This window comes from Cebidichthys violaceus, unplaced genomic scaffold, assembly GCF_023349555.1.
Source record: "Cebidichthys violaceus isolate CVI_PGR_0920_01 unplaced genomic scaffold, fCebVio1.0.p SCAF_21, whole genome shotgun sequence".
Lineage (NCBI taxonomy): Eukaryota > Metazoa > Chordata > Actinopteri > Perciformes > Stichaeidae > Cebidichthys > Cebidichthys violaceus.
This window is the reverse complement of record NW_027176384.1, coordinates 8,574,454-8,601,530: the sequence shown is the minus strand read 5'-3', so window position 1 is coordinate 8,601,530 and position 27,077 is coordinate 8,574,454. Positions and strand designations below refer to the sequence as shown.

Below are 27,077 nucleotides of genomic sequence, written 5' to 3'. Positions count from 1 at the left end.
CCATAGATACAAACGTAACTGTTGTTTGGAGTTAGAAATTTAAAGAGATATATAGATTGAGAGCAGGGACGTGCAGTCAGGGGAGGCAGGTGAGGCTGAGCCTGTCATCATGACAAGTAAAAAACTAATAATGCTAAAATAAAATAAATATTAATATTTCTCTACTGATCTGGGCTATAAATGTAACTTCTGTATGATTCCAATCATTCCAAGCATTTTTACAATCAAAATCGCTGAATTAGCGCATGTCCTGTTCAAACAGAGGAGACATGTGAGGTGAGGCAAGGACGAGCTGTGCCTCACCTCAGATTGTGCAATCCCTCAAAAACTGGGTTGAGCGTGTGCCTCTACACAACATCTCTGGGTTCTGTTATTTGCTCGCATGACTTCTCCTACCATTGTTATGCCGATGACACCCAGCTGGTCTTGTCATTTCCCCCCGGTGACACCCAAGTGGAGACGCACATCGCTGCGTGTTTGGCTGACATCTCGAAGTGGATGACGACACACCACCTCAAGCTCAACCTAGACAAAACTGAGCTACTGTTCCTCCCGGGGAAGGGTTGCCCGCACCGGGACCTGTCCATCACCATTGATGATACCGTGGTGACGGCAACTCGGACTGCGAGGAACCTGGGTGTGACCCTGGATGACCAACTTTCATTCTCGGCAAACATTTCATCCGTTACACGCTCCTGCAGATTCCTGCTCTACAACATCAGGAGGATTCGTCCCTTCCTCACTGACGAGACGGCGCAGGTTCTCATCCAGGCTCTTGTCATCTCCCGCCTGGACTACTGCAACTCTCTACTCGCCGGAGCCCCGGCGTCGGCCATCAGACCTCTGGAGCTTGTCCAGAAAGTCGCAGCTCGCCTGGTGTTCAATCGCCCCAAGTTCTCCCACACAACTTCCTTTCTCCGTTCTCTACACTGGCTACCTGTAAGAGCTCACATCCAGTTTAAGACTCTGGTGCTAGCCTACAGGGCAGTGAAAGGAACAGCTCCTTCCTATCTCCAGGCCATGGTCAAGCCTTACACCCCCGCCCGACCACTTCTCTCTACAGCCTCGGGGTGATTGGTTGCCTCGTCGCTCAGAGGTCCTGGCGGCCGATCGACCCGGTCACGACTGTTTTCTGTCCTGGCCCCACAGTGGTGGAATGAACTTCCCACTGACGTCAGGACAGCGGAGTCGCTGCCCATCTTTCGGCGCAGGCTGAAAATCCACCTCTTCAGGAAGTGCTACCCTGAGCCTTCCACTTAGCACTTATTGTATTCATACTAGCTTGTTGCACTTATTGTATTCGTATTACTTATAGCACTAACTGTTTTTCTTTGTTTCTGCCCTGTACTTTGGCTCTGAGTTATGCTCTGCTTCATGCTCTTAGATACTTGTTTGGAAAAGGAAATGTACTTATGACTTCTGGTGACTAGTAGTTCTTTTGATTACCAATGTTGAATGCACTTATTGTAAGTCGCTTTGGATAAAAGCGTCTGCTAAATGACTGTAATGTAATGTAATGTAATGTATCATTAGACCCCACATGGACTATCACACGGTTAATAGACGATGGGAGTGAGCGCAGAAGAACAGGGAACTTGTCCAGGATGACAGGGACCATGGCTCCAGGGAAGCAGTGATGAGTCGACTCTTTTTCTTGATCCTTCAACGTGTGCAGCAAGATGTTGGAGATGTTGTGGCCAGTGCACTGTACATAGCCGTAGTCTGCTGGGGGAGCAGCATTAGAGCCGGAGACACCAACAGACTTAACAAACTGGTTAAGAAGGTCGGCTCCATCATCGGCTGCAAACAAGACAATCTGGAAAAGGTAGAGGAGAGGAGGACAATGAAGAAATTATTATCCATATTGGATAACCCGGATCACCCTCTCCACCACTACACTGTCTTTGCACTACTGTTAAGTTTATCTAGTTAGTTAAATTAATAATATTCTATTTCATTGTGTATACTATGCATTTTTTATTTTACTTAATATGTTCTACTCTGTTATTTTATTGTATATATTGTGCATTTTTTATACTTAATAACTTTTGTTTTTTACTCTTTGATTGCTTAATATATTTTTTGCTGCTGTAGCAAACAAATTTCCTCTTGTGGGATGAATAAAGTATATATCTATCTATTTAGGCTACTGTTTGGTTCTTGTATAATTATAAATTCAGACGTCCTGTGACTTTGATAAAAACATCCAAGATGAATGTCATAAAAGGTGGATTAAAACTGGATAAAAGTGTAAAGGTCACTAGTAAACTTGAACCCAAAAGCACGACAAAGAGACAATCAGAGATGCTTGGAATGTTCAGCTTACTTAATCGTTCAGGCAGGAGATCAGTCAATTAGGCAAACAAATCCAAAAGGGGCAGGCAGAAAATCGAAGGTCCAAACAGGCAAGCAGGGTCAGAACGGGTATAGGTCAGATACTGGAACTAGGAAAACACTGGAGAGTTTTGCAGAAACACACAAGACAATCTGGCAGGGAACAAGTGCAAGTCTGATATAAATACTGAGGGCCTAATGAGAGAATGAGCTGCAAGTGAGATGGGCATGGAAGACCAGGTGAGGGGAATGAGTGGTCTGAGTCTGAGTGGCAGGACCTGAAATGATAGGAGACTTAGTGAAAAAGGTCCAGATCTAAATCAAATTAAACTAAGAAGTGGTGCAATTTGTGACAAAAACTCAGTGTGTCACTGGGCTCTCTCTGGCTCTGGTAAGTTTGTGCTGATGTAGTTTCTCTCACAGGAGTATGGTTTAACTCAGGCGTCACTCTGATAACTTAAAATCCATGCGTCTGATGACTAAAAAATGTTTTCAATTAAAAGATATAGTTAGAAACATCCAAGATCTAAAAAGGTGTATACAGCAGGTTTACAAGATAAATGCATCAATCAGTCACAGTCAGGTGGAGATGTCTGAGGAAAAACTCACTATACAACCAAATGAAGACAGCTCTGCGGGTCCAAATTAATCTGTGAAAATATGTTCTTGTCATTGCCCCTGGAACACCACAAGGAAGTGCTTTCTGACCTGATGCCCATATCGACAGCTCCCCAATGCCGTCACAAATTACTGTTGCAAAAAACATTTTATGATGTGACAAAGCTTATAATTATTTGGTTTGGTTAGGTTTAGGCATTAACGTGACTTAGTTAGGTTTAATTAAAGATCATGATTTGGGTTCAAATTTACTTGGGGAAGTTTAGCGGACCTTTGTCCTTGTGGTTACAATAATTCTTGATTGAGATCTGGGAATGATGGTGATCAAGATTAAAAGAAGTCAACATTGACTCTGTGTTGGAAACAGGAAGTATACAGTGGCTTCCCATGTTAAAGGTTTTGTTGACCCATCCATCCTCCCCAACCTCCTTCCTCTGCACTCTTTGAGTGTGTGACATGAGTAACACGTTTATGATCGGGTTATTGGAGTATCCCATTTACTTGTTTGAACATGTGAACACCATAGCCAATTATCAGAAACCCATATAAGCCGTTATCTTACTCCTAAAGATACGAGACACTGTTGATTGTATACACCATATCCTGGTTATTGAGAGCTGCCAACTATCTGGGCAGGCACGGCTTCAGCCAAGTGACGTAGTGTCTCACTTCAGGAGCGACGTAGGACCAAAGTTTTGTCTTTCGTCAATGAAAAAGCCTGCATATCTTAATCCACTGCTCACTGTTTATTTTGGCTTCATAACACTGTTGTAATCAAGATTAATTCGGCCGACGTGTGGTTTGCTGGATACAGTAAATACATGCGCCTCCAGATGATGTTATGGACACAGACATGACGCATTAGTTTTCCGATGTATCTGGGACTTCCACAACATGAACATAGTGACAACAGTGATTATTTCAGCCATGGTTGATGAAATGTTGGTACCTACATGGAGGTAAGCCCTCTTCCTCTCCGGTGTGTCTAGAAAAAACTAATTAGAAACAATTATCCCACAGTAACGCATGGCGAAATTTCTCTTTGTGTTTGGTGTGAAGATAGCATAGCTGCTTTCAGGAATCAATCACTAGTGTGTGTGTGTGTGTGTGTGTGTGTGTGTGTGTGTGTGTGTGTGTGTGTGTGTGTGTGTGTGTGTGTGCCTGTTTGGTGCAGCACTGCTAATCTCGCTGAACTCATTCTTAAGCTTAAAGACATTTTTATCTGAAATGCTAATGTTAACTGAGAGCTTGCATGAAATGCTTTTGAATTTTTAAAAGGTCTGTAGAAATATGACGGGCAGTGTGAGGCCCCAACACAAATATGAATTGCAACTTAGTTTGCCTCCCCTGAGGTCTCATTAAGGCTAAATGATTTATTCGCAAAATAGTTTTCACGCAGCATGCCAACCTCAAATAGAATGTTCCCAGAGAGAACCTCTGCTTTTTTCAGTCTCAAGTTTTCAGTCTCAAGTCAGTCAGTCTTGTATTACTCCAGACACAGAGATCAGAGGACAGAACAAAGCTAACACAACAGGAGGTCCAGGCAGAATTAGCCTCTGGTGTCATGGGGGTTAGCTTGGTGCACCCCGTGGATCCCTGCTCTCCCCTGCAGAGCAAGCTCAGTGGGAGAGAAACCAGTGCCTGTTTACATCAGCAAAACCCTCCTCTCTCTTTGCTTCCGGCTCTATAGGGAGTTTTCATTTTGGCTGGTTGACTTAATATCGAATGAGAAACAGAGGAGTGTGGATGTGTGTGTGAGCGAGAGAATGTTATACAGATGGTTGTAATTACTCCCTGAGGGAGATATCCTCCCCCAGAGACATTTGCCTCAGTAGAAAAAAAGATAAAGCCATGAATTCAATCTAAATTACACTCAATGCCAATTACCTTAACCATATTAAATGTGCTACCATCTGAGTCTGATATGAGTGTGTTTTAAATAAATGTTCCATTTTAAAAAGTCCTGTTTTATTTTGTGTTACTTACCTCTCCTCTTGTTTTAGATCTTCTTCTTCTTTCAGTTTATTGGCGGACTACAAACCAACGTTTAAGGTGCATGCCGCCACCTACTGTACCGGAGTGTGTAACATCATGACTTTAGTAATGGGATTACACCTCTAAAAGCCTGAACTATATCCCAACGGAGATCCTGCGTCTTGAGGAGCCCAGCGGAATAATCATCTTACCTGCGAGGCGGCGCAAGGAAAGGAAGCAGAAGCGGGGCAAGAGAGCTGGCCTACGAGCTAGGCTACGAGCCAACCCTCACAGACCATCAATACCGAGTCTCTTCCTTACAAACAAAATGGACGAAATAAGACTGAGGATTACTTCACACCGCATGGACAGCTGTGTGATGATTATCACAGAGACCTGGCTAAATAGCACCATCCCCGACGAAGCTAGCAGGCCACTGTGTTTACCGAGCAGACAGGACTGTGGATTCCGGGAAGAGCAACGGTGGAGGAGTATGTATTTATGTAAACAATGACGGGTGTATATCTACAGACATAAGAGCACATTGCTCCACGGTGTGGTAGAAAATATTCCTATACCCGCTTTGTGTGAGTCTTTTACTGGTTAATTAAATAAAATATCGAAAACCAGGCTGTCTTTTAAGTATTTATTCTCTGCGCAGAGAAGGTTCACTCATCGCAGACAACAGAATGCGTACAGTCTCAGTGAGGAAGAACCAAGAAAAAAGTGATCAAGCTTTCTTTATACAGAATGAGCAATGGTGGGGGCCGATGGCCAATGTTACAGAAATTTCAGTCCCAGACTTTTGGTCTGACACAGTTAGTTATCTTTGTGAACAGGCAAGGGAGAATTCTTCTTTTGCACAACAGAGACACGGTGAAGTTCAACAAAGTTCAGAGCAAAATGACTTATGCATGAATACAATATACTGAGTACCAAGGTTATTATAGTTTTGCATTTTTCACTAGTTTTTATTTTTATTTCATTTTGACTTTTTGTTTTCAATTTCAGTTTAGTTGTAGTTTTTAAAGCGGGTTTGCTAGTTTAGTTTATTTTTTATTTTTTGAAAATGCTTAGATTGAGTTTAGTTTTTATTAGTTTCAGTATTAGTTTTAGTCTTTACCGCGGAATGCAACAGACACAAGTAAATCTGCGTTTTCTGACAAACAGCATCCGATTTACATGACTTTTACACTATGTGGTTTGCACTTGATATAGAGCAACATAACGCATGTTTTGGGCGTGTTCTGTAGCGCCACACAGAGGATACAGAACGCGGTGGAGTACAGTGACGTGCGGTGAGGTTCGTGGCTGATGAGGCACTGACACTACATAAGTCAGATTTACAAATATATGAACCCAATAGAGTAGCTTAAATCACCATTCAACTGGCAGCTTGCACATTGACAACTGGTTGTTTTTCATATTTCATGTCAGCATTCGTTACACACACATAGGTAAGGTACAAATTTGATTCTACCGGGAGCGTGTGCGCCGCGATTTGCCCCACCGAGGCTTATTGGCTTATTTGAGGAAACTCAAATAAGCCAAACTCCCCTCTCAGCTTCTAGTCAACTTCTACAGGAGCACCATAGAGACAATTCTGTGCCACTGTGCCACCGTGTGGGACACCAGCTGCACTGCAGAGAACCGGAGAGACCTGGCCCGGGTAGTTAAAACCGCGCAGAGGATCGTAGGAACCAAGCTCCCGACTCTGGACACGGTATATGCTAGCCGTCTACACAAGAAGGCTAGCAAGGACCCAACCCACCCAGGTCACAGTCTGTTTACAGGTACCCCCCCCCCCCCCCCACACACACACACACACACACACACACACACACACACACACACACACACACACACACACACACACACACACACACACACACACCACTGTAGCTGCAACTCAGTCCTAAACAGCTAGCAGCACCCCCCAAGCAGATTCACACTGAACTCCGCCTCATGAAATCCCGGAAATGCAGACTAGAGCAACTCTCCAACAAAACCGGCCTCACAGTACACACCCTGGCTTACAAGGAATACATACAGCAATACAAACTGTCTCTCAATACTGCTCGCTCCACTTACTACTCTGGCATCATCCACTCCGGTTCTGCCAACCCCAAGGTCTCCATAGTAAATAAACTTCTCAAACCCATGGACAATCTCTCCCACTCTTCCACAGCAGAGATTTGTAACTCCTTCCTGTCATTCTACCAAGCAAAAATGTATACCATCTACAACCAACTGGCTACTTCCAGCCCCGCCCTGTCCAACCCTGTATCTGTAAATCCTCCACTAACTGACCGGTCACTCTCCCTATTCTCCCTGATCTCCCCCTCAGATCTCAATAAATCACTTTCTGGCTTGATCTGGACCCTATCCCTTCCACTTTAGCCATGGCTTGTCTCCCAGCCCTCCGCACACTCCTCCTTTCTGTCATCAACTCCTCCCTGTCTACTGTCTTTGTCCCTTCCACCCTCAAACTCGCCTCAGTGACACCCATCCTTAAAAAGCCTGGCCTTGACCCTGACATCCCCACCAACTAAAAACCCACCTTGACTCAAACCATACGAACCATTTCAATCTGGATTCCGATCTCATCACAGCACAGAAACTGCCCTAATCAAAGTCACCAACGACCTCCTCCTCTCCTCTGATGACCACTCTCTCAACATCCTAATACTACTCAACCTCAGTGCAGCCTTTGACACCATCAACCACTCCATCCTCCTTTCCCGTCTTGAGTCCTCCCTCCATATTACTGGCACAGCCCTCTCCTGGTTCAAATCATACCTCTCCGACCATGAACAGTTCATTAGTATCAATAAATTCAAGTCTGACACAGTCTCTCAAGGTGTCACCCAAGGTTCGGTACTCGGTCCCCTTCTCTTCATCCTCTACCTGCTACCCCATGGAAATATCAAAAGCCACCATGGTTTCCATTTCCACTGCTATCCTGATGACACCCAGCTCTACATCTCCACCAAATTACCAATTGCCTCACAGATATAAAAACCTGGATGCAAGCCAACTTTCTCAAACTCAACAGTGACAAATCTGAAATCCTGATCATCATCCCCATATCACTAAACAAATCCCACCACAACTTCTCCCTCTGCATTGATGGCACCACTGTTCCTGCTTCCACACATGTCCGTAACCTTGGTATAATCTGTGATCAAACCCTCTCCTTTGAACATCTTGTCAATCACATCACAAAAACCGCCTTCTTTCATCTCAAAAACATTGCCCATCTACGCCCCTCCCTCTCCTCTTCAGCCGCTGAAACACTCCTCCACACCTTCATCACCTCTCGACTGGACTACTGCAACAGCATCCTGTACGGCTCATCCACCAAAATCATCAACAAACTACAATACATCCAGAACTCTGCTGCCTGTCTGCTCTCCCACTCCACCAGAGACGACATCACCCCAGTCCTTCAAAACCTCCACTGGCTCCCCATACAGCAAAGAATCCAGTTCAAGATTCTCCTCATCACATGCCAAGCACTTCACAACCTTGCCCCTTCATATGCTTCGGACATGCTGCATCAACACGCAACCTCAGAAGTGCCAATGCTAACCTCCTTATCCCTCCTACTCTGTCCAAGCACCAGACCTGGGGAGGGCTTCTCTATTGCTACCCCCTCCCTCTGGAACTCCCTCCTCTAGCACCTCATACATTCTCCGTCACTTGCCAATTTCAAAACTGCACTTAAAACTCAACTATTTAAATCTGCTTTTAACCTGTAAAATTAGTTACGTGTGTTTTTTTGTGCTGTTCCTTATTGTTATGTCATCTATTTTGTCTATATTGTAATTGCTTCAATTGTTTCTGTTTTTTAGCTTGTAAAGTGTCTTTGAGTACCTTTTAAAGCACTATAGAAATAAAATGTATTATTATCCTTGCAATCTCCCTCAGCATCTGAGCCAACGCCACTACCGGCTGCATCTGCTGCGGCTCCTTCATCCTATGCTATGAGGTGTGATTTGGCACCAGTGTAGCCTTCTCTGCTACTCGCGGGTCCTCCTCAGCACAAACAAAGCCTTAAACAGGTAACATTCAAACAAACGTATTTTATTGATTGCTTCACACATCTTTTTGCCAGAAAAGAGTTAAATTTAACCCGAATCATGATCATTTTTAAACCTAACTAAGTAGGTTTGTTGAATAAAGCTAAGGAGATTGTTGGCAAAAAGGAGGCAAACTTCTCCCATGTGCCCTTGCTTTTAATGGGAATGTCCGTGTGGGGCAGCATCTCCCTCACTGGAAAAATGAGGCTTGTCATCATTGGAGGCAATCTCAATGCAGAGATATATCAAGATGAGATTCTGCAACCAGTGGCAAACCCATATCTCCACAGTCTGGGACTGAACTCTATCCTCCAAGATAACAACGCTCACCCCCACAGAGCAGGGTTCATCAGAGACTACCTCTACAATCTGGGAGTGGAGAGAATGTCCTGACCTCAACCCCACTGAACACTTGTGGGATCAGCTTGGGCGTGCTGTTCGTGCCAGAGTGACCAACACAACCACGTTGGCTGACTTGCGACAAATGCTTTTTGAAGAATGGGAATCCATCCCACAGCAGTGTGTGACCAGGCTGGTGACCAGCATGAGGAGGAGGTGCCAGGCTGTTGTGGCCGTGTATGGTTCTTCCACACGCTACTGAGGCTCCTGACTGTTAAATGAATAAATTGTTAAATTGCCAATATGTCTTGTTTCTTCAGACTTCAATCATCCAATCCACCAAACAACACCAAACAAGAGTCAGTGGCAGAATAAGCAGTTTGACATTGGCACAGAAGATTTGGCACATTTTTCATGGGCGCAACCCACATACTCAGCTCTGCTGCTCATCCCACAAATGCATGTTCCTTACAAATGTGGCTGCATTTAAAAGGGAAATAAACAGGCTTTCCAACAGTATAAGATGTATTGCCAATAAGCATTGTTACAACAAAGACATAATCTACCAAACACTAATTTCCTTTTTGTGCCAAGTTTATTTCTATTTCCACGAGTCCTGGTCAAATCCAGACTCCAGTCCGCTATGATCCAGTCCTGTTATTCTCCGTCCCCTCTCTGAATGCAGCGCTGTGATTGGACGATGGATGCTTGTCAGGAAGAAAGCTGCTGTGTTGAGGCCGAAAACTCAGACACAAGCAGAACGATACTGGACTACCTCTGTGGAAGGGATATATATTTGACTGGACACCAATAAGGAATTTGGGCTAACTGAGCTTCAGCAGAGCCCCGACCGGGTCTCCGTGCTCCTGCTGTCGAGGCCGCCGCGTTCCGTTTCTCCTCCCCGACAGTGTGTCGCTGCCTGCCGCAGGTTACAGTAATCCAGACCCGCTGCTATTAATGGGATTGCGAGGAGAGCGAAGCTGCTGTGTGGCGAAGCAGACACCACAAATCTGTCTGAGATTTTTGAAGGAAAGATAACGACTCAGATGTTGCTGCTGGCGGACGAGGCTAACAGCTGAGGATAAACACCCCGATAAAGATCCAACTACATGGAACAAGTCAGCGGCGGACCACCCTCTCATTTAGCGCCAGCAGAACTCGTATAGACGCCAGTCTCTGAAGCAGCACCGTTAGCTTTATTACCAGGGCAGTATTTAATGAAGGCGTTCTAAAAGCAGCACTTTAAAGCCTCTGCATCAGGTGAGTGACATCCGCAGTTATTCGCGTCTGACCAGCAGACCCTCGTTCGGCTTTAAACCGCGACATTTTTAGCACGAAATGTGTGATTTTCACTTGTTATTATAACCTTTTAAGATTCCCTGATGAAAGCCTCTCTGTTTGTTTCTTTATGTCTAGAGTTCAGGCAGCGATACAACAGTAACGTCAGGCTCAACCCGGGCAAAGCGGTCCTTTAATCCCCCCAAACCCCAAATGTAGAGGGGGGGGCAGCACATGGGTTCACAACCCGAGTTCGAGTTTAGAAGCTGTGCGACTCGTTATCTTCTAGAAATCCGGAAACTCGTCCTCCTTTGTCTTTTACAAGTATGCTAATTAGTGTCCCTGTCTGGTCCTTGCGCGTGCTGTTCCTGAGCTCGCGGGCGCATCAACAGCCATACGTAACACGGAGAGAGTCTGAAGGCAACAGTTGCGCGCAGTGAGCAGAGCATCGTTGAGCTAACCCAGCTTTAATTTAAAGTTAAGATACATGTATACACCCTAAGCAGTAAGCTATATCAAACGACATTCATATAAAACCATTCATATTGTTACTGTCAATAGTTATTGTACGTTATGATTTCTTTATGTTTTCCTTTTGACCACAAATTATTTTTGGCTGGACCGCTCCAGTGTGAAAATGACTTGATTTCAACTACACAGAGGAACAATGACCATTGTTTTTCTTTTGAGGTTGACCTGTATCTTTGTGACATTACATGTATTCATACTGTCCATGGAAAACTTCATGTGAGGCAGTGAGGAAGAAACATTTCTCAGACCAGAAAGGAACATTTAATGGAAATGACAACATTTCAAGATAAAGTATGATTTTCACTGGTTGGGTTGATCTAAGATCCAGTGACTCCTGACCCGGAGTGGACTGGTCTTACAACAGTTACAAACTTCATCAAACTGCAACAACTAATGGTGATTCACCAGTCATGACCAATTAAGCCTTTAGTCTCAAAATGTCACACAAAATGACAAGTATAAACCGCAAGGTCCCAGAGTAGGGCTGCTATCAATGGTTACTGTCCTTATTGATGCTATTTTGTCAATTCATTGATTAATCATGTTGGTCTATGTGTGACAATACCACCGCAATGTCCTAGAGCTCAAGCTGATGTCTTGAGATTAATTGTTTTATCTGACCATTTTAATTCCAAAGATCCTCAGTTTACATGATTATAAAAGAGACCAGCAGAGAATCACTGATCAGTTTGTGGTTGACGTTCTCGTCTGTATTGAGGCAGAATGAAACATTTAACTGCAGCACTGACATCAAACGTGTATTCTTTAAACGTGTATTCTTTAAAGCCATCTATTGCTGCTGTCAGATGGAATAACTCAAATGTTTTTAGGAACTAAGAAACACAGCATTGGTGACATTCCACTTTTGAAGGCCTTCGACTTCACTCTCAGTTTGTACACCAGAGTCACAACTTCAAGCAACGCGTCAAAGAAAGCAAGCTCTGACTTGGTACTTCAAGTTATCTTGGTTGGAAAAGGTCTCTATAACATGCGTGTGTTGGAAGCATTTGAGCAACTTCACCTCACCTCAGACAATTAAGCATTTAGATAGATACAGACTCTTCCACCTATGAGTCAATAAGAAGACAGTCGATGTCTCCATGTGTCCCTGGGGACGTAGTGCGTCAGTATTGTGTCTGTCCGTCTTCCTTAATGAGCGTGGAGGCGCCTGTGGTGGCATTAAACAGCCACATTCAGGTGGTGCACTCATCACCATGTAGTTACTGCCTCCACTGTAGATACGGCCACAAACCCCCTGGCTTTTTTTTGTCTTTGGACTAAAATTGGAAGAAATAATACAAAAAATGTCAGACTGTGTATGTTGTCCTTCCCACTGTGTGCTGATCCAGTAAAGAAAAGTTGCTAAACAAGCCCTTTCCTGGAGTTAATTGGGACTGTGTGATAGCATGTCCCTCACTGGATTTATTGCAGCTTACAGATTCCCATCAGAGCCCTGGAGTCATTTCATTTAAGCAGCAGCAAACAGAATACAACCATGCATTCTGATCATCCAGCTGTACTGATCGTCATCCTGACTTATGTCAGAATGATTTTGCACATTGAGTCTGAACATTGTCGCAGCCTCACAGCAAGAGGGACCAGGGTTCAATTCCCGCGCTGCACGGCCCTTCAGTGTGGTGTGTGTGTGTGTTCTTTCATAGGGGCGTGGCCTTCTACAGCAATATATATAACTTCAGAACCATGTGGCCTCTCATCACGAAATCTGTAGCATCTGTCCACATTGTGTCCTGTAACATACCTACACATTTTAATTCCATACAACCACTAGGGGGCGATACAGTAATACTCCCATTTTCTGCATTTTTAGGCATTTTTCATCGTTTTCAGGCGATGTACTTTTAACAAACTCCTCCCACAGAATGTATGCGATCGACTTTAAATTTAGTCAGGATGATCTAAAGACTTTAATGATGCAAAGTTGCAAAAATGGTCTACTGACATTGAACAACCTTTGTTTTATGTGGCGCCCATATCACGCACATTTCGTGCCGTTCGCCATGAACGAGGAAGTTGTTGTAACTCCAAGGTACTTTATTCAATCTGCCCCAAATTTCTTATGTATGATGCGTCATCATGAATAATGTGAGTTGTCATTAAACGCTGTTGCCGTGGCAACGAGTCATCATGAAAAATGAAGCTTATTTTTCTGTGGCTTAGGATGCTCAACAAGCCTTGGAACTTTGTGCATGTGTCATTGGTGATGGAAATAAATATTTCATATGGCTTTTTGGCTTGATCGTTTCAAATTGCCTCAATAGCGCCCCCTACAAATATTCAAAAAGGCAGCCCCAGCGCTACGTTTGACCTACATGTAAGAAATTTGGTAGGCACATGTATCAGATAGAGATTTAAAAAAAAAAGTGTCTTGGGACCATGCTCTACAAATGAACGGGAAGTCGGCCATTTTGATTTTGTTTGAATTTTCCCTTGATTTCTAGTCGCTATAGTTTAACAAACTCCTCCTAGGGACTTTGTCAGATCCACTTCAAATTTGGTCAGTACAATCTAAATACCTTTGCAAATTAAAATTTAATTAAAGCTTTACGTTTGATGGAATGGCGTAGCCGCGGTGTAGCGGCTATTTTACATGATTCGCCATTAAACAACAAGCTGATGTAACTCCACTGGAGTTGCTTGAATCTGTCCCAAACTTGCCATGCTTGATAACAGTCATTGCCTGAGGATGTCTACAAGCCAATTTTCTCTCAAAGTCATAGCGCCTACAGGCAACAGGAAGTCAGTGTTATGTGACAGACGGAATCCGATTTACATGACATTTACATGATGTGGTCTGCACTTGATGTAGAGCAACATAATGCATGTTTGCAAGTGTTCTCTAGCGCCACATAGTGGATACAGGAACTGGTGGAATATTTGCATCACATAATTTCCAGCATCGCAGAGTCCAGCGGGAAAAATATGTTAACCTCCGGGACGCATTGTCCGATGGTCAAAGACATTCGCGGCCGTGTCTGTGTTCTGCTTCCAACATTCACCAATAAGAGTCTGTCCATTGTTGGTTAAAGACTCTGGTCTATCTGAACACTTTTCTCTTTTTGGAGAACGTCATGTGAAATAACTTCTCTGACTCATGTATTATTCTCTGACTACTCGGTCTCTCCCTGTCTCCCCCCCGTCTCCCTGTGTGTGTAAATCTCACTTGAGTCGGGAAGCTTATCAGAACACACATATTTGATTGGCTGAGTAGCATCAGCGATGTAATTTACGATGCATGTAATTGGTCGATGTGTTTCCTGGACCACTGAACGAGTGGCTGGATAAGCTGTGCCGTTTTTAGGTCCAGGTCCGGATATAACAGCATCTGGGTTCGGACTCTATTAGTGACCCCTGATATAGGAGGATAGATGTATTGATACAACTCTCACACCTCAAAATATGTTAAGAGCTGTAATGTTTCCTTCACTCCGTACTGGCTGTGTAATGTGACTTCACTGAGAGGGAAGTCCTCATTAGGTGTTCAGTGTCTTCTCTCTGAAGTTCAGTAGAATCTATTATGTGACTTCAGCAATCTGATTTAGACAAATGTCTGTATTTTTTGATGTTAGTCTTTCTTCCTCTTTGTGTAGTCAGTGTCTCCCACCACGGAAACTAAAGCTAAACTAGCTTAGCAGGAAAACCAACAGCAGCACAGACGCTACGCAGCATTTAAGCAGCTGTTCCCTACTGATTCAAACAGAGCTAAAGCAATCGCCACACAATCCCCATTTCTCCAGACCATAATTCTTGCTTTGTAAAAGAAAACAAAAGCCCAAACAGAGAATCAAATGTTTGACCCAAACCCCTACAGGTTATTTGTTTCATGTAAATATGAAGCTCAACACCTACAAATACACTAATTGTAGAGTGCAGATACATGAATACGTGTATGACGGGATGCTTCGTCATTAACGGACAATGCATAAAGTCAAAATCAATGTAATTAACACAATGACAAGAACAACCTCACAAGAACCAGTCACATATATTTATATGACAACAAAGAATGACAAATCAATCCAGCAACACTGCAGCGTTGAAACACGTATTCATCCACACACTGAAGAGCACGAATCATTCAATTATGATTCACATCAGAGGGAACAATATTAACCAAATCATAAAAACGACACCATAGACAAATTAACACAGTAGTAACGCTACTGCAGATGTAAAAACACAAAAGCACTTCACTGCGGTTCTACAGAACATTGGTGCGGTTCAGTTCCAGCCAGAGGTCCTCCTGAGAACGTGTTCGTTGAGTTGTAGATCCACTCGGGTCTCAGCTAAAGTTTTCAAAAGCACTGTAGCTTGTCAGTGTCCTGTCGTGATATGGTGTCTTATTGCTGCCTTGGTTAGCCAACTCAGGTTAGCGTAGCGTAGCTCCAAACACCAAGACGTTCAGTGCCAAATAAAACGCATTCTCCAACACTTAGCCAGGAATATAGTTCGTACAAATCCTTTTCCTGTCTGGGTCAGGGCTGCTAGTTGTGGGGTTGGCCGACCCTTTCTTTCGATGTCCAGCTTTTCTGGAAATGTCCTTCTCCAGAAAGGCGTTGCCAGTAACTCCCAAATCCGTTTCTCCTCCTTCAGCCATTGAGTGTTAAAAAAAACAAAGCTACACCAAGCAAAACACTAAAAATGTCATATCAATGTCATAACTTCTTACATATCTTTCAACTTGAACTCTTACTACTACTAAGTTCTGCTAGCTAGCTTCACAACAGTCACGCTAGCCCACTGACCAATCACACCGCACGTTATTGCTGAGCTGCATGTTAATGCTGACGTAGTTGTAGGCCACCTAGGAAGCTCTGGCATGTCAAAGAATACGCCCAATATGTCAAACTAAAGAAATGATTGGTTGAAGACTATGACAATCAACAATATCGTCTCCATTTACTTAAACTGCAACAGGTTTCCAGCAGGCCTCGGGCCTCTCTTCTTACCTAGAGACATAGAGGTGAAATCTGATTGGATAAAAGCTCTACTTAAAACAAGCAGCACTGGAAGCAGAGCAACTGAGGAAGACAGGAGCTGTGCAATGAGAAAATAAGCTAATGGGAAAAATAAACTAAATAAATTGTAGTTTATTTATGAAAAATTATTAAATTATAAAATGGCTATAACTTCATAATTCTGTTTAGGCCATGTGTTGTATTTTGTATTTGAAGAACGCAGTCTTCCTCGCGCAGACACACTGGGAGGGCACGAAAGGCCAGAGTGCATTTTATTTATCATCGTTCCTAGAATAACAAATAATAATCATCATACAAATATTTTTCCAGCCCATCAGGCACCAAAGAGTCTAAAAGTTCTAAAGACAATTCATCCATCCAGCTGTAATGATCTAAAAGCCAAAGTTACACAAATGGAATCTTACTCTGACCCTCAACAATAAAAATGACCTGGAGCCCTCACATCACCCTAAAAAAACCTTTAACGGAAGAAACCTCAGAGAGAGCACCAGAGGAGGATCCTCCATCAGGAGGACAGAAGTGTGATAGATGTCATGTGTACACAATGAACAACACAACAGAGTTACAACACATTCAATGCGTATGACACAAATGATTCATATGAGAGAAGTAAGCAGAATAATGATGGAAAACAGCAGCAGTGAATATAGTAGAATAACATAAATATAATAAAAGTTATTGTTTCGGTAATAGTAATAGATATTAGTAATTTAGAGTTATTTGAAAGAGGTGTTGATTCAACTTTATGGTAATTTTGGAGCTAATAGTTTGTGATGCTGTTGAACAGTATTGAAACTGTATTGCAAAATGGGACTGCAATCTGCATTTCATTGTGCAACCCTGTTGTACAATGACGATACAAAAAACAACTTTGTATTTTACAGAAAGGTGTCTACTTCAATATCAATAGATGACCTCATCAATGAGGTGGATAAAATGACCCTATGAGCACGGCTTCTTTGTGGTTGCCGAGCGCTCGGTCAGCCACAGTGTTGCTCACACTGGAAGGTAGAGGAAGTTGACTTCACTAGTGTTCGGCACTAAGCAGAAACGAGCCACGTGCCTCGCTGCTCTGTCCTCCTTTTCCATCAGCCTTCTCTCCTTTACAGTTAGGTCAGGATCACGGCACAAGATTGGGCTTGTGAAAGCGTGTGGCCTGTTTTGCTGTGTTTCTCTGAGTACAATGATGCAGCTGAAAAATAGGAGGCTGAAGATTCAGCAGGCAGAATGCAGAAGGCTCCTCTGCTAATGAGTAGAATCCTCTACAGCCCTACTGGATGTCATTACTTTTTATCTCCCAGCTGTTCACCAGCAGTGCCACTGCTCCCTTCTGCCAAATATGGTGCAAGCAATGTGCCTCTGTCCTCTCGCTCCTATCACGTCTTAATAAGCCATTATGGAACATTTACTGAATGGACACCAATGTGAGGATGACAGTATTCATTATTTCATATTTGAAAAGTGCTTTCTGGTCCATTTAATTTCTACTCAAACAAAAAAATTTGTGGTGGGAATCTTTTGATTCAGATTCTTGGTTTAATGATTAAATTCAGAAGCCAAAACTAATTTTGCATTTCATTGGAGCCTGAAAATAGTCCCCCTGTTTCTATCCATTAAATCAAGAATTACATATTTTTTTGGACCGAACAGGAAAAGACAGAAATGTGTGTATGTCACTTTTTTATTTAAAACAGTGAGCGTTAACCGTTTGTTCTGCATTGCCTCTCTGCTACACGGTTGTGATCTAAAAAGCTGTACGAGTGCAGGACTTTGTGTATGTTATCCTGTATGATTCTGATTAGTATAAGAATGGCGATTCTTATGTGTTCCTACGTCTATTACAAATATGAAATCACTCATTTGCCTTGAGTCAGTCTTCTGTGTGATCGTCTCTCGTAGAAGCTCAGCGAGCAGTGAGTCTGCTCTGTACCAAGGGAAATGAACGTCATCATGTTATTTTTAAGGAGACAAATGGACACATTAAGTAGACTCCCAGGTGGTTCGGTGTTGTCTGCTGGATTTAACTGATAAAGACAGACATTTTATTAGCAATGAGTGGTGATGAATGTGATTAAAAGCAGTGTTGTTTGAATGCAAATGTGTGAAGTGAGGCCTGTTAGGCACCCAGACACACCTGGGCCCAGGAGTAAGCAGGCCACATGGTGGATAAACAAATGAGATCATTTTGAATTTGGACAGAAGGGGAACGGAGAGCTGCACCGCAGTCCAACAGCTACAGCCAGTTAACATGGCTAACCCTGAACACTGGCCAAGGTTCATGTCCCATGGTGCTCTGCGTGGGCTTATTACGTCTAACATGCATGTTAGCGTTGTTTTGAATGGGGGCTGGCGGGTATTAAACATGGTACCAGCTGAGGGGCAACTCATTTCCCTCTCTTTAAAATTTGGCATGCTTTAATATAACAGCACAGTTAGAGGCTGGAATAACAGATGGACTCACCATACAGGGAATGCATTGTGTGAAAGTCACTTGGTTTTGTCCCATCCAACCCCAGCAATAAGATCTGTTTACCTGAGTAATTTACAATTTAATGTACATTCTGTACTATGGACATGAAAAACCCACATGGCCCGTCTTGAGTGATGTTTCAAGATGTTCTCTTGTTCTTGGTCCCTCACATGTGACCTTGACAGCCTAAAGCATGAATCGTAAAAACTGATAATTGGATACATTTCCACATGAATTTGATGTGTCATTGTGAGCTCCACAGACTTGTATGTTCACAACACTTGGATTGGGCTGTGAGTGCCGGAACACTATTAAACCAGTTTCCAAAATGAATTCTTCCTGATGGCTTCAGAGTACTAATGCAGTAATTAACTCAGTCTGCCACTGAAATGTCAGTAAACCTTAACATGTATTCATCTCCAGCTGTGATTCATTGAGTAAACAAAATGTTTCAGTGGATTACTCACTGATTACAGATGTAATTAGTTATTCATTATTTCCCATTGATTGAATTTGATTCATTCTAATTGGCTAAACATTTGATTCTGAGTTGCCACTGTGCTGCTTTTCAATTGCTCTGTGTAGTAATGAACTGTTTTAGATGAAGGCCATAACTACGGTGGCCATGAGGGTAAAAAAACCCGACATTTCACAAAAGACATTTCATAAAACAGAACGTTTTTACATTTCACCAAACGCGACGACATTTCACCAAACACGTTCAGAGACTTCCATGCAAGGTGCCACCTGCACATCAGGAGTTAAGTGTTTTGCCCAAGGACACTTCGACATGGACTCGGGCAGCCGGATGGCGCCACAGGGGCAAACCGCTTTGTTTATATTCTTGCGAGCTAAGAACACACACAAAGGCGTAATGCTAATGCGCCGTTCGTTGCTGTATTCTCCGAAAAGCCAGAGGGGGAAAAACAAAATATATCGTGAAGACGCAAGAAAACGAGTGCAACCGGCAAAATGCCAAAACCTACCTCCTCAATGCAGACGATTGATTGTAATTAACTGTAAACTCATATCTCATATTCATGGACTACTTTATTGCCTTTGTAGAAGCCCTGTAAAGAAAAAAGTCCAGTATTATATGCATTTCAAGAAAAGGAGGTTGAATATCCTGTAAACTATTTGATTTGGGTGGCAAAATATTAACTCAAATTAGATTTTTAAGACCTTGTGTTTCTAAATTGGCCGTCTTTGTAAAATCCTCAGATCTGTTAATAGTGCTTCTATCAGCCAACTTTCTGTGATGGTCTAAAAAACTCTGAATGCACGTGCCTATAGTTGAGGTGCACAGGACCAGGCGCTGCGAACAACTCCGCGCATGAAGCACAGGCTGTGATTTGGTCACCCTGGAGGATCTCCTTGGAGTCAAGGATATGGTTAAGATACCAGCTAAGATCTACCATGGAAAGGTCTGGGCCTCATCACAGAGGGAGGGCAAATTCAAGGTGGCTGCGTCTGTAAAACTAAAATAGGGTGTTAGGTCTCAAACTTGGCAGATGGGTTCAATCTGATCAGGTTTTAAAGATAGTTATGGTTCAGGTCTCAGTTTTAAGGCCACCTACAACTTTAATGCAGGTGTCAAGGAAGACAGGATTTTGACCCTCAATTTCTCAGTTTGTGTCTTAAGTCTGACTTAAGTCCCAAGTCTGCAGCTCTGAGGGTCTGAAGTCTGTTATTACATGGATTGTTTTTGGCATCCAGCATGAAAAGAAGAAGCCTTTGTATAAATACAAAAAAATGACTTCTATCTTTCAAAGATCATGTCATGCTGTGAGCTTCACAAACACAAATCCATTCACCCCCATTGTATAGGTTTGATGGCAAAAGTCTCTGAGGCAGAGATCTTAAAATTTCACCAAATAAATCCAAACTACCTGCTTGGCCCTGCTATAAAAGCACTGCAATAAAATGTGCAAAGCTCATGATGTTCTATTTAGTCTAGAGACACTAGAGGGTCAGCTGTGCTATTTTTGATATTGTGGTACATTGTGTTGTTGGACAGGGATTGGATTGCATTGTATTATACATTTGTCCACCCCATGTTCCGAGAGTAAATAACATAACAGAGGAAAAGGGAAGAGGGTCATAATCATTAATGTTTGAGTTGTTTGGCCTGGTCTTTATATTTGTTTTTAACATTTGTACCAAAGCACAAAGCTCCACTATATCTCCAGGGAACCGAGAAACCAGCGGGATCTATGCCTTGATCAAACAGTTCCTCTTAAGCAGAGGATGCAGGGAAAGGCTCTACAATGGACAAATCATCTGTGTGCTGATGTTTCTTATTGCCTGATGTTGTCTGACAGAGGAGATCAAGAATACTAGTGGTACTTATTTCTTCAAATGTCCCCATGAATCCAGAAAACAAAACAAAAAAATTGTAGTCCAAAAGACAATTTCATTGCTTACATTTGAATGTCTAATATAAGGTTGCCAACTTTGGTTACCTGGCTGGAGTGAGATTTCGATGACTTGATGAACACATATGACAATCGCATTGTCAGATAGCGTAAAGTAATGCATATGTTTGAGAAGAAAGTTCCTAGAAAGGTTTAAAAGTATTATTGTTATTATTACAGTCTTTCTTAAAGTGATGTTGAGTCCTCTTTGTTCTTTGCAAACCACTTGGTGAAGTTGTGTTGCAACTCATCACATTTTTTAAAAAGGTGCTCAATATGAAATTCAGGACATATCTATGGCCTCCACACGGCTCTCAACATGGCGATGGATGAGTTGGAGCTGCGTGAGCGCAGTGCAAACGAGCTAGCTAGTAGGCCACAACAGAAACACTCAAATGCACTAACATGCACTGTAGTAATGCCAGGTAGACATTACTACCCTATATCTTTACATAATCAATAGTGAGTTCAATAGATTCACACAGGCCGGCCAATCAGGATGGGTCAGGATGGGTATTTGCTGACTGACGGGCAATGTCCATGGAGAGAGCCATGTTTATTTCTGACACCTCAGTGTGATGCTCCGCTGCGGTGTTTGAGCTCTCGATGGAAGCCGCCGAAGTCCCTGCCCCAGCCTCTGGTGATCCCTGCCCAGACACCGGCCTTCTCTACAGATGACTGTGACGATGATGATGCTGGAATATTTTGACAAAATAAAAAAGACGATTAGCAGGTGAGAGTATCTCTGAGATGGAGCACCCAAGCCTCTGGCCTCTCCACTTCTTGGGCTCCACGTCAACAGAATGCTCCTGCTTGGAGCAGACCAACAGCGCAGAAATGACCACAGAAGGCTGCGTCACGACAGAGAGGACGTGTTCCCTGGGCGAGATCTGTACACCTTCTCACTTGTTCCTGTTAATGAAGCTGATGTTTTTACCCCTGTGGACAAACGCGGTAGTTTTTCTGAATGTGAATCTGAAGTTTATTGCCTAGTAAAAGAATTGTCCAGGCCGCCGTCCACGGCCATTCTAAATAAAGGCGGTATATGAAATTTAATATCATATGTGAAATTATGTCCAGTATACCATAACGTCATACCGGCCAGCACTACCCAGATGTACTTTTTATTTTACCTAATTGAAAAAAACGTAAGTGGGTTTTTTTAACTGGGGAAAAAGCATCTCACAAAAGGACATATTTATATATATTTTTTCAACCTTTAATTTATTTTTCCTTCATATCCCTTCTGGGTATAATACATAGAATAGCGAAATAAAGCAATAAATGTTGAAAATGTAGATCATTACTATGAATATTATTTCACACTGCTCTTTTTCACAGTAATGGAGTTTAGTGCAGGGCATGTTATTTGATTTAAAATGTCCTTAAGCCTAAGGTGGTTTTATTTCACATGTTCCCACTTTAATTTGACCATATAAACAAGCAGGGCCAGTTTTGTGATTGGCTGTCCCAACACATTCGTTCTACTGTTTGAGAGAGGACAGGAATGTCTGCTCTGTGGAGATGGTGATAAATATTGATCGTCTTGAGCAGTGTGTGAAATACCCGGTGGTGATTGTGGTCCTGTTACTCTGGCTGCGTGTCATTTATTCATATTTGTGAACAAATGTTTAGCAGTTTGAATAATGAAAACTGCTGGGCAATAGCAAGCTTTTTAACAGACATTTTAGTGACAATTGTAAGTGACAAACAATGTCTCGTGATTGAAGAGACAATTAACATTGAAGTGTCAATCAAGGGGTCTTGGACCCCCGCAATTCCCCCAGTGTTTTGCACTCTAGTCTTGAACTATTCATGATCCTCCCACTTCAGCTTCCTTAACATGTTAATGAACATCATCCACTTATTATTCCATCTTCTATGGCTTTATAAAGATTATTGGTTAATCCAACCAGCGGTGACGGTATTATATCATGTTACAAAGTAACATGATATAATAACATGATTCTACCAATGTCCACTATTTGCAATGTCAGGGAACATATCTTAGGAAAGCAACAAATATTTCAAAATCTGGATGTGTTTATTGGCGCCAAATAAGAATCAAAAAGAGATAAAGACCTCCATGTGTTTTGGGAGGAGGAGGCTGCGTCATGATGTGAATGTATTGGGATTAATTCCATTAGTCATTTTAAATTTTAAGTTGTAACTGAACTGTATTGCTGAGCAACCTGGATCCTTTTTTATTTTCCTTTTTCACATGTTTACTGTTATTCTTTCAAAGTTGTTTCATCACAGCCAAAAAGTGAAAGCTGACATAACCTTTTACATCTTAACCCACATGAAGAAAGATCTGCAATGTAGACGCTGTTGGACCAGAACTGTACAGAAGACACACGAGCGGTTTTACGTAACTGGAGGTGCGTGTTCTCTATTTTTCTAGACAGCCAAAATGAGCTGTTGACCGCTGGCAGGAGCAGCGTCATGCTTGCTGGAAATAATAGATTTTTTCTGAGAAGATTGCTTTCCTGGTTAGACAGCGTAGACTACGGCTTCTAACAAAAACAATCCCATCTGATTGTGAAAGGCTTGAAAACTTTCAGCAAACCCATCCTCAAAACTGCACAGTGTGTCATCGGCATGACAGGTTATCAAGGCTAATATTCCACGCTTAACAGGTTGGTTTTGGGAGGGAGGAGGCCCAAACCTCAGAGACAGGTTACTATAAACCAAAACGGTCTGCATGGATGGAGTGATGAGAGATAATGTGTATTTGGTCGTGTGTATGAACTGACCATTTAACATGCTGGGCCTTCATCTTCAGTGTTCTTATGCGTGATTTATAAATGAAGGTGGCAGACTAAGGTTTGTGGATTATTGAAGTATTCATTGCATAGCACAGTATAGTTCTGAGTTTGAATTGTGTTGATGTTAGGTACCTTTGTCCATTTCAAGTCTCTGTTTGAGATGTGCCATAGAAAAAGTCTGCGGATGAAATGAAAACTAACCTCTGTAAATCTGTCATCTTTGAGCGTTTCCCATCTCCACTGCATCGCCGTCCTTCACACAACAATTCTATCAGACTCTCCTGGCATGTTTCCCCATGGCCTCTTTCTACCAATAAACTTCTGCTCCCATAATCATCGCTCATCTCTTTTAGTGTCAACATGAAGCAAATTACTATTGAGCTGTGGATATACAATTCTATTTTCTATGAGCTTATTGTTGGGCCACAAGGGAAGGCTCACCATTGACATCTCTAGTTATGACTGAACATTTGAAGCCAGGCTATGGATACCTCATTCATTTTTATACTGGGCAAAATTAGAAAAGATTTGATGTGATTCATCTCCCTCTCAGAATATAAATGTGGGTTTTATTGAAGATTGGGTTGCGGTGCAAGTTTAGTTTGACCAGACAGTACTTTGTGGACTACAGTGTCTGAGACGGTTGATAGAGGAAGTTTTATAGAGACTTTTTCTGGTTGAATCTTCAGCCAGGATCCTACTTTTACTTGACACGAACAGTCGCTGACTTGTACCGGTCGCATAGACATGCACGTGCTTCCGTGGCATAATTCACCCTAGCGTTCACGCCCTTTGGCTGTCTTTGTGTTCCTATAAAGTTATATAAATGTAGATAACAGCAGATCTCCTCACACAGCCTCTCCAAAACAAGCATCCACTTTGTTATCTGCTTCTACTTCTTGAAAAAGCAGCTAAAGGTGTATACGCCACCAACTGGCCTGGAGCAGCGATTCGTTGTAATGGTACATGTCATCTCATAACAATTCAAGAAATGATGTGTTTCTGACAAAGTGTTACTTTGTGTAACACTTGTGATTCCGGCTCAACGAAATAAGTGGACTTATTACATGTTTTAACAAACATTTCCTTCAGTCTGAGCTCCTGCGACCTCCTTTCTGCTACATCCATAATGCTTTTTCTCCCTCAATCAGTGGCATGACACCTCTCTTAACTACAGTAATAAATGTCTTCAGTTTTGCATTTGCAATGTAAATCACAGTATCCAGTGGAGAGCTAATATCACACAGGGGTCAAAGGCCAAGGAGCCACTGAAATGACTCATAGTCGGCCTATCAAAGCAGTGGTTGTCGTACTCGAGAGACTAGTTTAATCTCCTTTAGCCTCATTTAACCTCGTCTCACTCTGAGCTCTTCACATGGCCCGGGCCACAATAAAAAACTGGAGATTCAGTCAGCGCTGAGTTCATTAAGAGTGCTGGAAATCTGCTCCCTCTACTGCATTCTACTGGGTGGCACTATGATAATTGGCATTCTGGTTTGTGTATGTGCCAGCCTCCACTGTGTCAGCTAGAGGTATTATGTTTCATCCCTGGGCAGTCTCTGGTGGAGATTAAAAATTGACTGAGGTCAATGGGATAATGAGACAAATCTGGTTGTAACGGAAAGAGGATTTGGACTAATATCATATAATAAGACTGCTATACTCTCTGCCCTGCATCACACTGGAAATTGACAAATTAGTTTAGGTCATCAAAGTCAGATTAAGATGTGACTGCCTGATTAATCTTTTCAGACTGGAAGGTGAAAAAGATTGAACTGCTTGGTGCTTGCAGTTGTTGAATTTGAATTTGATATGGATGATTTAATGAGCTAGAGAATTTGCATCCATGGTGACTCTGCCATTTGATTGGTCTATTCTATCTATATAATTTGTCAGAGGTCAGACAACCAGTGGTTATTTTTTTTAATCAAGGCAACGCTTTGGTTGATATTGATTACATCCTGTAGAGCTGCATCTGCTGGTATAGGCCATGATATATGGAAAACTCACTCTTGCTAACCAGTCTTTTTCGATTGGGATATACGAAATTGTTGTGAAATAAATACAGATTTGTATTATTGTAGTTTGCTTGCTAGCTACATAACTTGGGTTTGTTTATACTAATGACACCAAATATGGTGCCGCTACTAGAGCTGGGTCCATCCAGTGTATGAGCTTAAACCGGTTTGATTTCATGCAAAGCAGCTGAACGTAAGTTATTATTATTACATGACATTACATTATGACACATTCTGGTAAATTCAGTAGTAGCCTACATCAGCAAACTGTGCCGACGGCGCTAAATCCAACTTGTATTGTATTAGTTTTAAGCAGTGTGACAACGTGCTTAACATAAGACTGTTTATAATCCGACTAAAGGAGCCAATAGTGTCTGACAGGCTGTCTGCATTTCACTGGCCAGTCGAGGCCGGCAACATTCAGATGAAGCCATGTGCTCAGCTGTCCATACAGGATGTGGAATGGCAGCAACTTCTTTAACATAGTTTTTCCTTCTCTCCCCGCTCCTCTAGTGCCATGAATCAGCCTGGACAACAGCTGCTACCCACATAGAGGTCTCTTTACCTCTCTTTCCGTTCGCGTCGGACCAGAGGATGCTGGGAATGTGTCGTGGGCGCAGGAAGTTCCTGGTGGCCTCTCTCGCCCTGCTCTTCATCCCAGCACTCACCTGGCTTTACCTGTCAGTCGGGAGCTTTCAGGGTAAGCACAGATCTCTAACATACTGGTGGTTCTTTGTAATGAAACAGGCTATAAACATTGTCTGCCTTTCACTTACTAAATCATTTGCCTTTTGAAAACTGCGTTTGTTTTTGATTTGTCACTTTTTTTTCAGCTGAAAAACAATGTAGTAGTGTTGTTGATGGATTCAGGTCTTAATCTTGACATTGTAGTGCAACGTATTTTAATTCAACATATTGGCTGTTCTGGAGCCAGGTGACTTTGGTCACCAAGATAGACACATAGCTAGCGCTAATGCTAGTTGCTAACATAGATGGAGCCCAGTCATGCATGTAAACTTAAATTCACAGAATTGTATACGAGTTTATACTGTAATCTGTTACCAGAACAGAACTTTTACAGCACTCTTACCTAACCATAATCATAACAATGGTCAGCATGCTAGCGATTAACATAGGCTAATTGAAAGGGTAGCGGTCATCATGAACAGTAGATTGAAAACAGTCAAATCTGGCTAAATATTAAGGTAACGTCGACCAAGCCCAGCAGTTCATGTGGTGCTTTTTATGATCTGC

At 42.5% G+C, this 27,077-nt stretch overlaps 1 protein-coding gene across 1 annotated transcript in view; it reads left to right on the top strand.

Annotated features, from left to right (window-relative positions):
* Positions 1-10,068: 10,068 nt before the first annotated feature.
* large1 (LARGE xylosyl- and glucuronyltransferase 1) overlaps positions 10,069-27,077 on the top strand; it is an 86,754-nt gene continuing 69,745 nt past the window's right edge. Inside the window, exons 1-2 of the mRNA XM_068717163.1 lie at positions 10,069-10,607; positions 26,337-26,523. Coding sequence (XP_068573264.1) covers positions 26,418-26,523 — 106 coding nt within the window. The 5' untranslated portion in view covers positions 10,069-10,607; positions 26,337-26,417. The remainder of the gene's footprint in view (positions 10,608-26,336; positions 26,524-27,077) is intronic.